Source organism: Choloepus didactylus, chromosome 8, assembly GCF_015220235.1.
Source record: "Choloepus didactylus isolate mChoDid1 chromosome 8, mChoDid1.pri, whole genome shotgun sequence".
Taxonomy (NCBI): domain Eukaryota; kingdom Metazoa; phylum Chordata; class Mammalia; order Pilosa; family Megalonychidae; genus Choloepus; species Choloepus didactylus.
Genome location: NC_051314.1, coordinates 37,154,630 through 37,166,204, shown reverse-complemented (window position 1 = coordinate 37,166,204; position 11,575 = coordinate 37,154,630). Strand labels below are relative to the sequence as shown.

At 40.2% G+C, this 11,575-nt stretch overlaps 1 protein-coding gene across 1 annotated transcript; it reads left to right on the top strand.

Moving 5' to 3' along the window:
* The first annotated feature begins 717 nt into the window (after positions 1-717).
* LOC119543339 (general transcription factor IIH subunit 3-like) lies at positions 718-1,647 on the top strand. Its single transcript, XM_037848143.1, has 2 exons — positions 718-1,206; positions 1,336-1,647. Exons 1-2 carry the CDS (start codon positions 718-720, stop codon positions 1,645-1,647), a joined length of 801 nt encoding a protein of 266 aa, XP_037704071.1.
* Positions 1,648-11,575: the final 9,928 nt, after the last annotated feature.

Here is an 11,575-nt window from a genome sequence, read left to right as displayed (position 1 = left end):
TTCGGGTGTAAAGTCTAAGAAACCATTGCCACCACAAGATCTTGAAGACGTTTCCCTACATTCTTGTAGGAGTTTTATGGTCCTGGCTCTTATGTTTAGGTCTTTTATCCATTTTGAGTTCATTTTTGTATAAGGTGTGAGATAGTGGCCCTCTTTCATTCTTTTGCATATGCCTCTTCTTATATCTCACAGCTGTCAACTGGTTATCATAAATTAATCTTTATAGCCCAGGGTAATTATTAAAAGTATGGCCTCTGGAGTCGGGCACTTTGGACATTTACCAGTTTTGTGACCTTATTCAAGTTACTTGATCATCCTCTGCCTCAGCTCCCTCATCTGTAAAATGGAGATGTTAGTAATACCAACTTCACAAGCTTGCTCTGAAAAATCAAATGAGTTACAATATATTAAGCATTTGCAGCAAGCCTGATGTTTTTAAGTGTTATAATGGTGCTAGATATTTTTATTTTCTATTATTGCTAACTCAAGACTTGGGGAATGAGAGAAGATTGTGAGGGTAGGAACCCACAGGAGTTGAGATTTTTTGTGATACTAAGGATGCCTGATTCTATGGTTTGTGAACTTATCCTTTCCCTTTCTCTAGCCCAACATGGGGTGATGGAAATACTAAGATGGTCACAGTGTATGGTCCCTGTCCTTAGAAAGCTCAGAGGGACCTGGCAGCCGCCGCTCCTGTGCTGAGGTGCTCGGACCGCCATGGTCTCTGACGAGGATGAACTGAATCTTCTAGTTATCTTAGTTGATACCAGCCCAATTTGGTGGGGAAAACAAGCATTGAAGGAATCTCAGTTTACTCTGTCAAAATGCATAGATGCTGTTATGGTGCTGGGGAATTCCCATTTATTCATGAATCATTCCAACAAACTCGCTGTGATAGCAAGTCACATTCAAGAAAGTCAATTCTTGTATCCTGAAAAGAATGGCCGACTGGGAGACTACTTTGGAGACCCTTGCAACCCATCTTCTGAGTTTAATCCCTCAGGGAGTAAAGATGGAAAATACGAGCTGTTAACAGCAGCAAATGAAGTTATTGCTGAAGAGATTAAAGATCTAATGACCAAGAGTGACATAAAAGGTCAAAATACAGAGACTCTGCTGGCAGGGTCCCTTGCCAAAGCCCTTTGCTGCATTCATAGAATGAACAAGAGAGTAAAAGATAATCAGGAAATGAAGTCAAGGATATTGGTGATTAAGGCTGCAGAAGACAGTGCATTGCAGCATATGAACTTCATGAATGTAATTTTTGCAGTGCAGAAACAGAATATTTTGATCGATGCCTGTGTTTTAGACTCTGATTCAGGACTCCTCCAACAGGCTTGTGACATCACAGGGGGGCTGTACTTGAAGGTGCCTCAGATGCCATCCCTGCTGCAATATTTACTGTGGGTTTTCCTTCCTGATCATGATCAGAGATCTCAGCTAATCCTGCCGCCCCCAATTCATGTAGACTACAGGGCCGTGTGCTTCTGTCATCGCAGTCTCATTGAAATCGGCTATGTCTGTTCTGTGTGTTTGTCAATATTCTGCAATTTCAGCCCTATCTGTACTACCTGTGAGACAGCCTTTAAGATTTCTCTGCCTCCCGTACTGAAGGCCAAGAAAAAGAAACTGAAAGTGTCTGCATGACAGTAAAATGTTCCCATCTTTTAGAGCTATTAATAGAAATTATATGGAGAAAACTTTGTTGGAGAGGCCCTGGAAAAACTACAGATATCTAGAACATTATTTTTCATGTAGTTATTTTCTTACAGGAAATATTTCCAAAACAGCTCTCATCTTGCACTTTTAGGGGAATGATTTATTTGAGGGAGTCAGTCATGCTATGCAATATATTTTTAAATCTTTTCCGATTGGCTTTTGACCAGAAAGGGGGAAGAAAGCACAAATTTGTGATTTTTTTTTTAATGCAATGATCATCTGTCCAAGTTCGACTGTTATGACTGATCATAGGCTTTACAATGTATTGGCTAAATCTGGGTCCTTACTGTGAAGGGTATGATAGGTGAAATCTGAGCACAGTTTTGGAAGAAATGTAGACATGATTATTTATGGATTAATGGCATCAGTCCAGCTAGAACATCTTATCTGAACCAACAGTTGATGTCAACAATAGTTATGTAAATAAAACACTTACTGTCTAAAATTGTTTTAATCAACTTTAGATATTAGCAAATATTTATCTTTTTGCCTACGAATACATCTTTGGACAAAGTTATCCAAATAATAATAGTTTGTCACTGAATAACTACAAAATCTGATTTTCAAAGTACAAGAAGAGTGAGTACAGTATCCTAGTAGAAAAATTTTCTTCAGAAACAGTCGTTAAGAGCTTATTTCTGAAAGCTGATGTCTTAGTTCTTAGGGAAAAGTTTTTGGGGAAAACAGGCTCTCTTTTAAAGAGATTGTGTAGTATCTCCAGATAGAATTTTTTCTTTTTTAATGAAAAAAAAACAGCATTAATGGAGAATTGTTCTCTAGAAGCTTTGGACTGAATACTGAAAACTTCTATAAGGTCAAAAGAAAAATGATTTGTAATTTCCAACAATAAAAATTATTTTCCTATGTAACTGAAGTTGTTTAAAGTCCTTAAAGTTCAAGTATAGCTTAGGATGCACACCAAGCCTCCTGAGCTGTGTTGAAGAGATGTTCCTTTATCCTGAGAGCAGTGGGGAGCCACTGAAGGGTTGAGAGCAGAAAGTGAGAAGATCTTATTAGTCTTTTGAAAAGATCCCTGCGGTTACAACATGAAGAATGGAGGATCCCTGCTAAAGTCATTTGGGAAATGTTGGTTAAACAAAGGCAATCTTTCTTCCCTATAGGACTTCTCAAAGCTTATAAATAAGGAACATGCATTGCGAATCTCTATGAAGAGGAAGATGGAAACTTTTTTCCATTCAAGCCATCTGTTATCAACTTCTAAAATACTGTTCCCTGGAGCATCAGTTTGGGAAACACTGATGGTGCTGAAGCTAAGAGCCTTGCTGCTCAGATGTTTCTGTTTATGAAGCATAACCCAGGAGGCCTAGAGCCTCCTTCAGGAGAGGCTTCATCACTGAATTTCCCCACTGCCCCTACGAGACTGCCTTCCTTATAGCAGACCCTAGCAAGGGCTTGTAAATGATGGGCCCACTGACATTTTATTAATACTAGCTACCATTTATTGAGAATTTACATGGGTGCCTGACACCATGGTACGTGCTTCTCAGATTTTATCTCATGTTATCCTCAAGTCCCTCCGAATTTAGTGAACCTTCAAGAGGTGAAAATGAATTTTCATGTGGATTTTGCAAAAGAATAGTGAAGCCATCCAATGTTTATCTTAAATCCTTAATAATTCATTTCATTTTTAAAAAACTTTTCCTTCCTTTTTTAATAATTTTTCTAAAAGGGTTACCTTAAAACCATCAGCAAAAGCTCTAAGCGGCATCCTCTGCTGCCCACGTCAGGTGTGGCTGCTTGATAATGCTCTAATTATAACTATGACAACTTGGAAGGCTAATTTTAGAAAATGTGTTTTCCATGAAGCAGAAGTGAAACGACAGCTTGCTTACAGATGACAATATGATTCAATATGCAAAGGACTCTTCTTTGAGAAACCAGGAGCTAGAAGATTTAATGATTAAGTACTAAATTCCTTTTGGCCAAGAGCCGCCTAATGAAGTTCTCGTCAGCAGTGGAGTCAGAAAACCCCCACTTCTGCACAGCAATCGCTCTCCCACAGCCCTGGGGGGTGGGAAATCCTGCATGGGAAGTCCCTTGGGCGTGTGGCAATGCCATCTGCCTTCAGAAGTCAGACCCATCCTACATACTCCAAACAGAACACAGAGAAGAGCTTCTCAAGGATAATTCAATCCTGGGATCTCATCTGAATCACCCCGCCACCACTACCACCACCCCAAAAGGTGCAAGAGCTCTCCAGACAGTCAGAGGAAGATTAAATTTGTTCCAAATAAATAGATGTTTTCACCTTCATCTTTATCTTCCAACTAACTGGGCCAGCTTGCACAACTGACTACACAATAGTAATGATAATTGTTGAGGTTTTAGGGAGCTGAGAAATGACAGCACTCTTATCTTTGTGAAATTAATTGAAAAATACATATTAGATGAAGAGGAAGCTAGCAATTATGTTACTGTTAAAGACTGAATTGGAGAATGTAACCAGAGTAGGCTTTCTGAATATCCCTCTTCATAAAAAAACTTACCCCTAAAAACTGTAAGACTCCTCAAAATTGGGGTAGAATCTGTCTAAATAAGCTCTCAACACAGAGCAGAGCAAATAAGAATTGCTCACTCTGCAAAAGGGCAGAACCAAAAAGGAGCTGAGCATGTTCAGTTTCTCCTCTTCAAATCACCACTCAGAGAAGCCATTCCTCCTCTCTTAGGGAGGAATGAATGGAGGTACGGAGAAGGTGGAAGCATTCTTCCCAGGGAACTGAAGTAAAAATCCCATTCTTTCTGTGAAAACATGAAAGGCAAATGCGTTTTCCCCAGTCATAATCATCACCATAATAACCAAAGCAATAGGGCTAACCCTTTACATAGATTATCACAGATGATACGAAATTTCACATCAACCGTAGGAGAATATACAATGTTGTCCCCATTGTACAGGGGAGAAAAGTGAGACCTTGTTGGTTTAATTGAATTACCTATATTTACCCAGTTAATAAGTCAGCAGTCAAGCCCAACTCTGACCCTAGAGACCATTTTCAACCACCATGCTGCACTGCCTTAAAATTCTGCCAGTCAGTAAACCCAAGGGTCTGGTCTCCTTAAGAAAGTTAGTCAGTTTTGCAAATAAAGATTTTTTTTATCTGCAATTATAGGCTATAATCAGAAAGTTTATCTACAAGTTAGTGCTTCTGATTGCCAAGGGCCAGGAAAGCCTTCCAGTGGCTTGGCCCTATGTTAGGAGACTTCAAAGCTCTGTGGTCTGTTTCCTAGCCTCTACCCCTGAGAGTGCAGTGCACTATTGCTTGACTCCCTTCTGGCAGCTGCTCCACACCACCACTGGCGTGACTTCAGAGTTGAAATAAGAGATAAGGCCCATCTTCAACAACAAAAAGAAACAACCTAATAAAAAAATTTGGGCAAAAGACTTGAACAGACATTTCTCCAAAGAAGATATGCAAATGGCCAGTAAGCACATGAAAAGATGCTCAACATCATTAGCCGTTAGGGAAATGCAAATCAAAACCACAAACAGATACCACTTGACACTCACTAGGATAGCAATTATTTAAAAAACAGAAAATAACAAGTGTTGATGATGATGTGAAGAAATAGGAACACATACATTGTTGGTGGGAATGTAAAGTGGTACAGACTCTGTGGAAAAGGCTTTGGTGGTTCCTCAGAACATAAACAGAGTTACTGTGTGATCTGGCAGTTGCAGTTCTAAACATATACCCCAAAGAATTGAAAGCTGGGGACTTGAACAGATATCTGTACACCAATGTTCAGAGCAGGATTATTCACAATAGCAAAGGTGGAAGTAGCCCAAGTGTTCAACAGATGAATGGATAAACAAAATGTGGTATATATATACAATGGGATATTATGCACCCATAAGAAGGAATGAAGTTCTAATAGATGCTACAACATGGACAAACCTTGAAAACGTCATGTTGAGTGAAATAAACCATACACAAAAGGACAAATATTGTATGATTTCACTTATATGAACTATCTAGAAAAAGCAAATCCATAGAGACAGAAAGTGGACTACAGGTTACCAGGGGCCAGGGATAAGGATGGTAAGGAATGAGGAGTTACTGCTTAATGGATACAGTTTCTGTTTGGTATGAGAAAAAGTTGAGGTAATGGATAGAGTGACAGTAGTACAATATCATGAATGTAATTAATGTCACTGAATTGTACATATGAAAGTGGTTAAAATGGGAAACTTTGTGTTGATATATGTTACCACAAAAAATTTTAATTAAAAATATAGAGAGATAAGGGCCATGGATATTAGTCATAGTAGCTTAGGACAAATCCCATATTTCAGAGATACATGGAATGACTCAGAGGCCAATGCAATGAGGAGCCCACAAAGCAGGATCCAACTGTGGTTCTGGACTCCAGTTCCCTCCTTGAATTCCCCCACTATGCAATGTTGGGGAGCCCATTCTCTACTTCATCACAATAAGCAAGTGGTGAGTTCACAAGTATGGTAGGAATCTTCTAAGATGGCCCCCAATGAGCCCCACTTCCTGGTATTCACACCATCTTGTACACCCTCCTCTTGAGTGTGGGCAGACACAGTACCTTGCTTCTAACAATAGAATACAGAAAAAGTGATAGGCTGCCACTTCCAAGATTAGTTACCAAAAGACTGACTTCTGTTTTGGGCATCCACCATCTCCTGTTCTCTTGCTTATCCTAAGTGAAGCCAGCTGTCATGCTGTGAGCTGCCTTATGCAAAGTCCTGCTTAACAAGGAACTGACATCTCTGGCTACCACACGAGTGAGCCTGGAGTGGCTCTTCTCCCAACCAAGCCTTGAGATGACCACAGCTCTAGGGAACACCTTGATTGAAGCCTTGTGAAAGACACTGAGTCAGAGGCACCTAGATAAACTGCACCTGGATTTCAACCCACAGAAACTGTGAGGTAATAAATGTTTGTGGCTCTAAGTCACTATGTTTTGGTACATTTTGTTTTGCAGCAATAGCTAACTAATACACTAGGAGGCAGCTCCATGCATAGGTACCAAATGGATGACCTCAAATTCTTCTCTGCAGATTCACCTTTTAATGCTCATCTCCCCATAGCTTATCTGTTGAAGAACAGTGGAACTTTTGTGGGTGCCAGCGGGATGGTGGGTGGGCCTTCAGGGGCTGAGAACTTACCTCAAGCCTAAGAAACACGCTTAAGGAGCTTTGAAGTCATTGCCGGTATACACCCTCTGTCAAGCACAGCATCTTCCTCTTCTAGAACAGCAAGACAATGTCTTGTCATTTTCATACTTAAGGACCTCTACTTAATTATTAGGTACCTTTGTGTGTGGTTCTGTTCTTCTTTAAACCTACATGTCTATTCATAAACATATATAGATATATTTTCCTTATATATTGGCACAAACTGTCAGTTCAATAGTATGAATAAATGAACAGAATTGCATTAAAATGTACTGCATACTTAATAAAGATGTGCTATTCACAGAGAGACTCCAAAAAAAGTCATGTTAACTGGTAAGTGCTAAAGAAGAGAAGGAATGAAAACCTGGCTTTGCTTTCCTAAAAGCAATGAAGCAAATTTGCAGCATTTACAAATTCTATCTTCTAACAAAACATAAACACAAGAATCATTAAGAGTTATTTCACCATTAATTAGTTAACCATTAAGAAAAATTTTCAGTGTCTGTTACTTCCCAATTATAATTGCTTCTCCATGAATTTTATTTTCTTCATACAGAGAAATACTCTTTGCAGAAGAATACTCCCTGTTTCCCAATCATTCATTCCCTACTCCCAGGCTCTGAAAAGCTCATGACCATGTTTGGCACTGGAAAAAGAGAATAAATAATACTCTGTAAATTAACCCTACTGTGAAAAAGCAATGCATCAGGCTTCCTTGGTGGATCACAGGGATGATCATCATGAATAGAGAATAGCATATCCCTAGTCTCATGCAGACACACACACACACACACACACACACACACACACACACAATCACTTCCACCAAAGTAACTATATTTTTCCCAATTAATATTTGAAAAGTTATACGGATTTGAATCTCAGGGCTTAGTTGATTACTGTGGTGATACTTAAAACCTTTTGAAATAAAAACGATTTTCCAGATTTGGAGAGACTCTTTAATGCTAAGGGTGGGACAGCATTAACGTCACCAGAGAAGACAGTAGGTATAATATGCAGGTTCACCAGGCAAATGAGGTACTGACTTTAATGCTTTAGGGACCACATTGCACATCTCAGAAACAAGCATCGTGTATGAAACTGCCATCAGATTGACCCTTTCCTCACAGTGTTTCCACTTGGAGCAATTTCAGTCTCCTCGGAGCCATCTATGCAAATCAGATGGAAAAATAGACAACCAGGTTACCACTAACAATGATGCCATGCAGGGCAGATGAACGTCATGCTTGCTTATGCACAGCTGCTAACTGAAGGAGTTGAGACCAGGTGATCTACAAGGTTTTGCCAGCTCTGCAATTCCTCTGCCACTCACCAAGGACAATGAAGTAGTAAAGCCCAAAGCCCAGCCAACTCTAAGAGGGCCCTAGGACCACACAGAACTGAAGCCCCACACCCTTAGTCTGGCCTTGTCTGCTTTGCTGCTGCCTCAGAGGGCTTTCCAAAACCCCGATCCAGACTTGACAAGTAACTCTGGGTGTAAAAAGGGCCTATTCAGACTGTCCCATAGGCCCCATGGAAGTTCCTGATTCAGTCCTGTCCCTTTGCATCACTCCTTGGAACAGAGTGGATTCTTGGAGCATATGGGGTAAGACAATCCCCCCAGGGCTGCTCTAGAGCCTTACACCTCATGCCCAGCCCTCATTGGGAAGGTAAGTTTGAAATACAGAGTCAAGGACCACATGCAGACTAGCATAACGTTTAAGGTGCTCTAGAGTTAAAAAGCCTGGATTCAAATCCATAATCCATATAAAACTGGGACAATAAGAGTACCTAGCTCATAGAGTTATTACAGAATTTTATTCAGCTAATCCTTGTGCAATGCTTAGCAAGGTGCTGGAACAAAATAAGTGCTCAACAAATGTTCGGTAAGAAAAACACAGATTCACCTGGAAATTCTCTCTGCTTTGTGACAATAGGGGTTACTTTAATTGAAGGGAAAATAAATACCCACATGTAGCAAAAGTCCTAAAAAGAATCCTATTCTCAGTTCGCAGTGTCCACTTCTAAAATCAGGCATGTCAAGGGCTGTCCTAGATACAGGAACAATGATGAAGTTGACAGTTGTAGTTGATGGTCAACCCTTGAGACCAACTTCCAAACAAGGGAGGGAACAAAGACTCCAATCTGTCAACTCTGAGACGCTGTACTAGGCGGTCAAGGCACTCACCCTCTGTGCTAGTTTGAATATATTATATCCTGCCAAAAGCCATATTCTTTGATGCAGTCTTGTGGGGGCAGATGTATTAGTGTTGATTAGGTTGGAATCCTTTGACTGAGTGTTTCCATGAAGATGTGACTCAGTCAACTGTGGGTGAAACGTTTCATTAAATTATTTCCATGGAGATATGGACCCTGCCCATTCAGGGTGTGTCTTGGTTTAATAACTGGAGTCTTCTAAAAGATCTCACAAGCAGAAGGACCCAGAGGGCAGCTGAAAGAGACATTTTGGAATTTGTAAAATATTATAGAGATTCCAGGATTCCAAGGGCTGTCCTAACATGGCCTTTGCATCCCATATAAGATTCCAAAGTTCCAAATAACTTTTTAAAATAACCTAGAACTGTTTAAACACATGGAATCAGTTATATGTATGCAAAACACCTGTGTATTCATTAATATGCTTTTAATTTCAAGTAAGAGATTCCTCCTTATGCTAGCTTACACAAAAAGAGGAGAATGTATTATGTGGCCATTTTGGTGTCTCCTGAAACCAACTGATGACCTCAAAAAACGAACTGAAAATTGAGCAAAGACTTGCATGAACTAAGGGATCAAGTGAGCAATACAAACTTCATTCCAAGCAGAGGAACAAAAAGTATAAATACCATGAGATAAGAACTAGTTTTGTTAGGAAAGTGCAGGAAACTCAGAGTGGCTGGAGCAAAGTAGCAAAGAGGCCATAGTGGAAATGAAGCTGAGAAGCAGGTAGAGGCCAAATTGTATAGGGCTTGGAGGCCATGGTCAGAAGTTTAGACTGACTTTCAGTTTAAGGAACAACCACTGAAGGTGTTTATTTAGGGAGGAGAATTGATTTTTTGAAAACGTGTTTTTTTGTCTACCATGTAGAGAAGAAAGAGAGACGAGAAGAAGGATTCCAGGGAAAGACCATTGCAGAAGCCCAAACTATAAGTGATGGGGGCAGGACCAGGATGGTTCAAGTGGGGACAATAAGATGTAGTTGGATTTGAGATTTTGAAGTTAGAGCCAACAGGACTTGCTGATGGATTTGATGTTGGGATGAAAAAAAGAGAGAAGTCAAGGATGGCCCCAGATTTTTGCTTCAACACCTGGGTGACTGGTGGTGCAATTTACTGAAATTGGGAAGAATCACAGCTCGGGGAAGTGGAGCTGATTTGTGTTGGCCAACCTGAGACAGAAAATCAAGATTTGTCTTTTGGATAAGTTAGGGTTAAGATGCCTATTTGTCATTCAAGTGATAATGCAGATTAGGGAGTTCTTTCAACAAATCTGGATCTGAGAGGCAAGATCTAGCCTTGAGAAGTAAACTTGGCAGTTTATGGCCTTGTAAATTATGCTCTAAAACTGTGGAACTAAATGAAACTTCCTAGGGACAGTAAGTAAATAAGAGGCCTAAGGATTGAGCCCACTATTTAGAAGAGGGAAGAAGCATTAGCTCCAGGAGGAAAAAAAAAAAAAAAAAAAAACTGATAAAAATTGAAAAGAAATAAACAGCTGAAGTAAGAAGGAAATGGGAAGAGTATTTTGCCATGGATGCTACATCAATGTGTTTCAAGGAGTGAAGTACACTGTGTTATATGCTGCTGAGAAGTTTAGCAAGATGCAAACCAGGAACTGACATTGGCTTAGGCAAAATGAAGTCTGTTGACCTTAACACATGCAATTTCAGTGGCAAAGAGTGACAAAAGCTTGACTAGAGTGGGTTAAAGAAATAGTGGAAAAAGTCTGATAAAAGTCTGAACAAAAGGATTCCCACACACCATGAGTGGTAGGTATTGTGGAAGCTTGTATTTTCCAAAGATAGTGGCATCAATATATCTCATCCCACCTGTTCTTCTTACTATCTGATACCAACACTCCACCACTGAAAGGTGAGGTCCAGTTCCCTTCTCTTGAATCTGGGTGGACTATGACTGTGGCAGAAATGAAGCTGTGTGATTTCCAAGTCCAGCTCATAAAAGGCAATACAGCATCCACTTGGCCCTCTTGGGACATTCATCCACAAAACCTGGCCATCTTGTGAGGAAGTCACTCAGAAATCCTGCTGTGGTCGGTGGGAATGGGGTGGAGGCATCATGTTTTAAAGACCTCCAGATGATTCTGGTTGAGAAACACTGACCAGTCCATCAAGATCACTCCTCAGGAGGCTCAACCATGGAGTGAAGACCATGTTTATCTCAGCTCCAGACTGTCTACCCATATTCCATCTACCCCTGTGAAGGGCCACTTTTTAATACAATTTGAACAACAAATATGAAGCTCAGGTTATAGAAGCTCTGGTTTAAGCCCTTCCTAGTCAACTTGAAGCCATGCCCCCTCTGGTTAAGGTCAACTCCTAGCTATGGAGCAGTAATCTCTGCACATATTCCACATCTCTATTTTATATTCCACCAATTCTGCAATGCAAACAATACACTCTGGAATTCTAAATCAACTATCTTTTGAAAGTTCCATGTTAGGGTGGACAGA

Coding starts and splice junctions, on each gene's coding strand:
- LOC119543339 (XM_037848143.1), top strand. CDS start 718: ATGGTCTCTGACGAGGATGAACTGAATCTTCTAGTTATCTTAGTTGAT. Junction 1,207..1,335: donor AAATGAAGTCAAGGATATTG/GTGATTAAGGCT, acceptor CTCCTCCAACAG/GCTTGTGACATCACAGGGGG.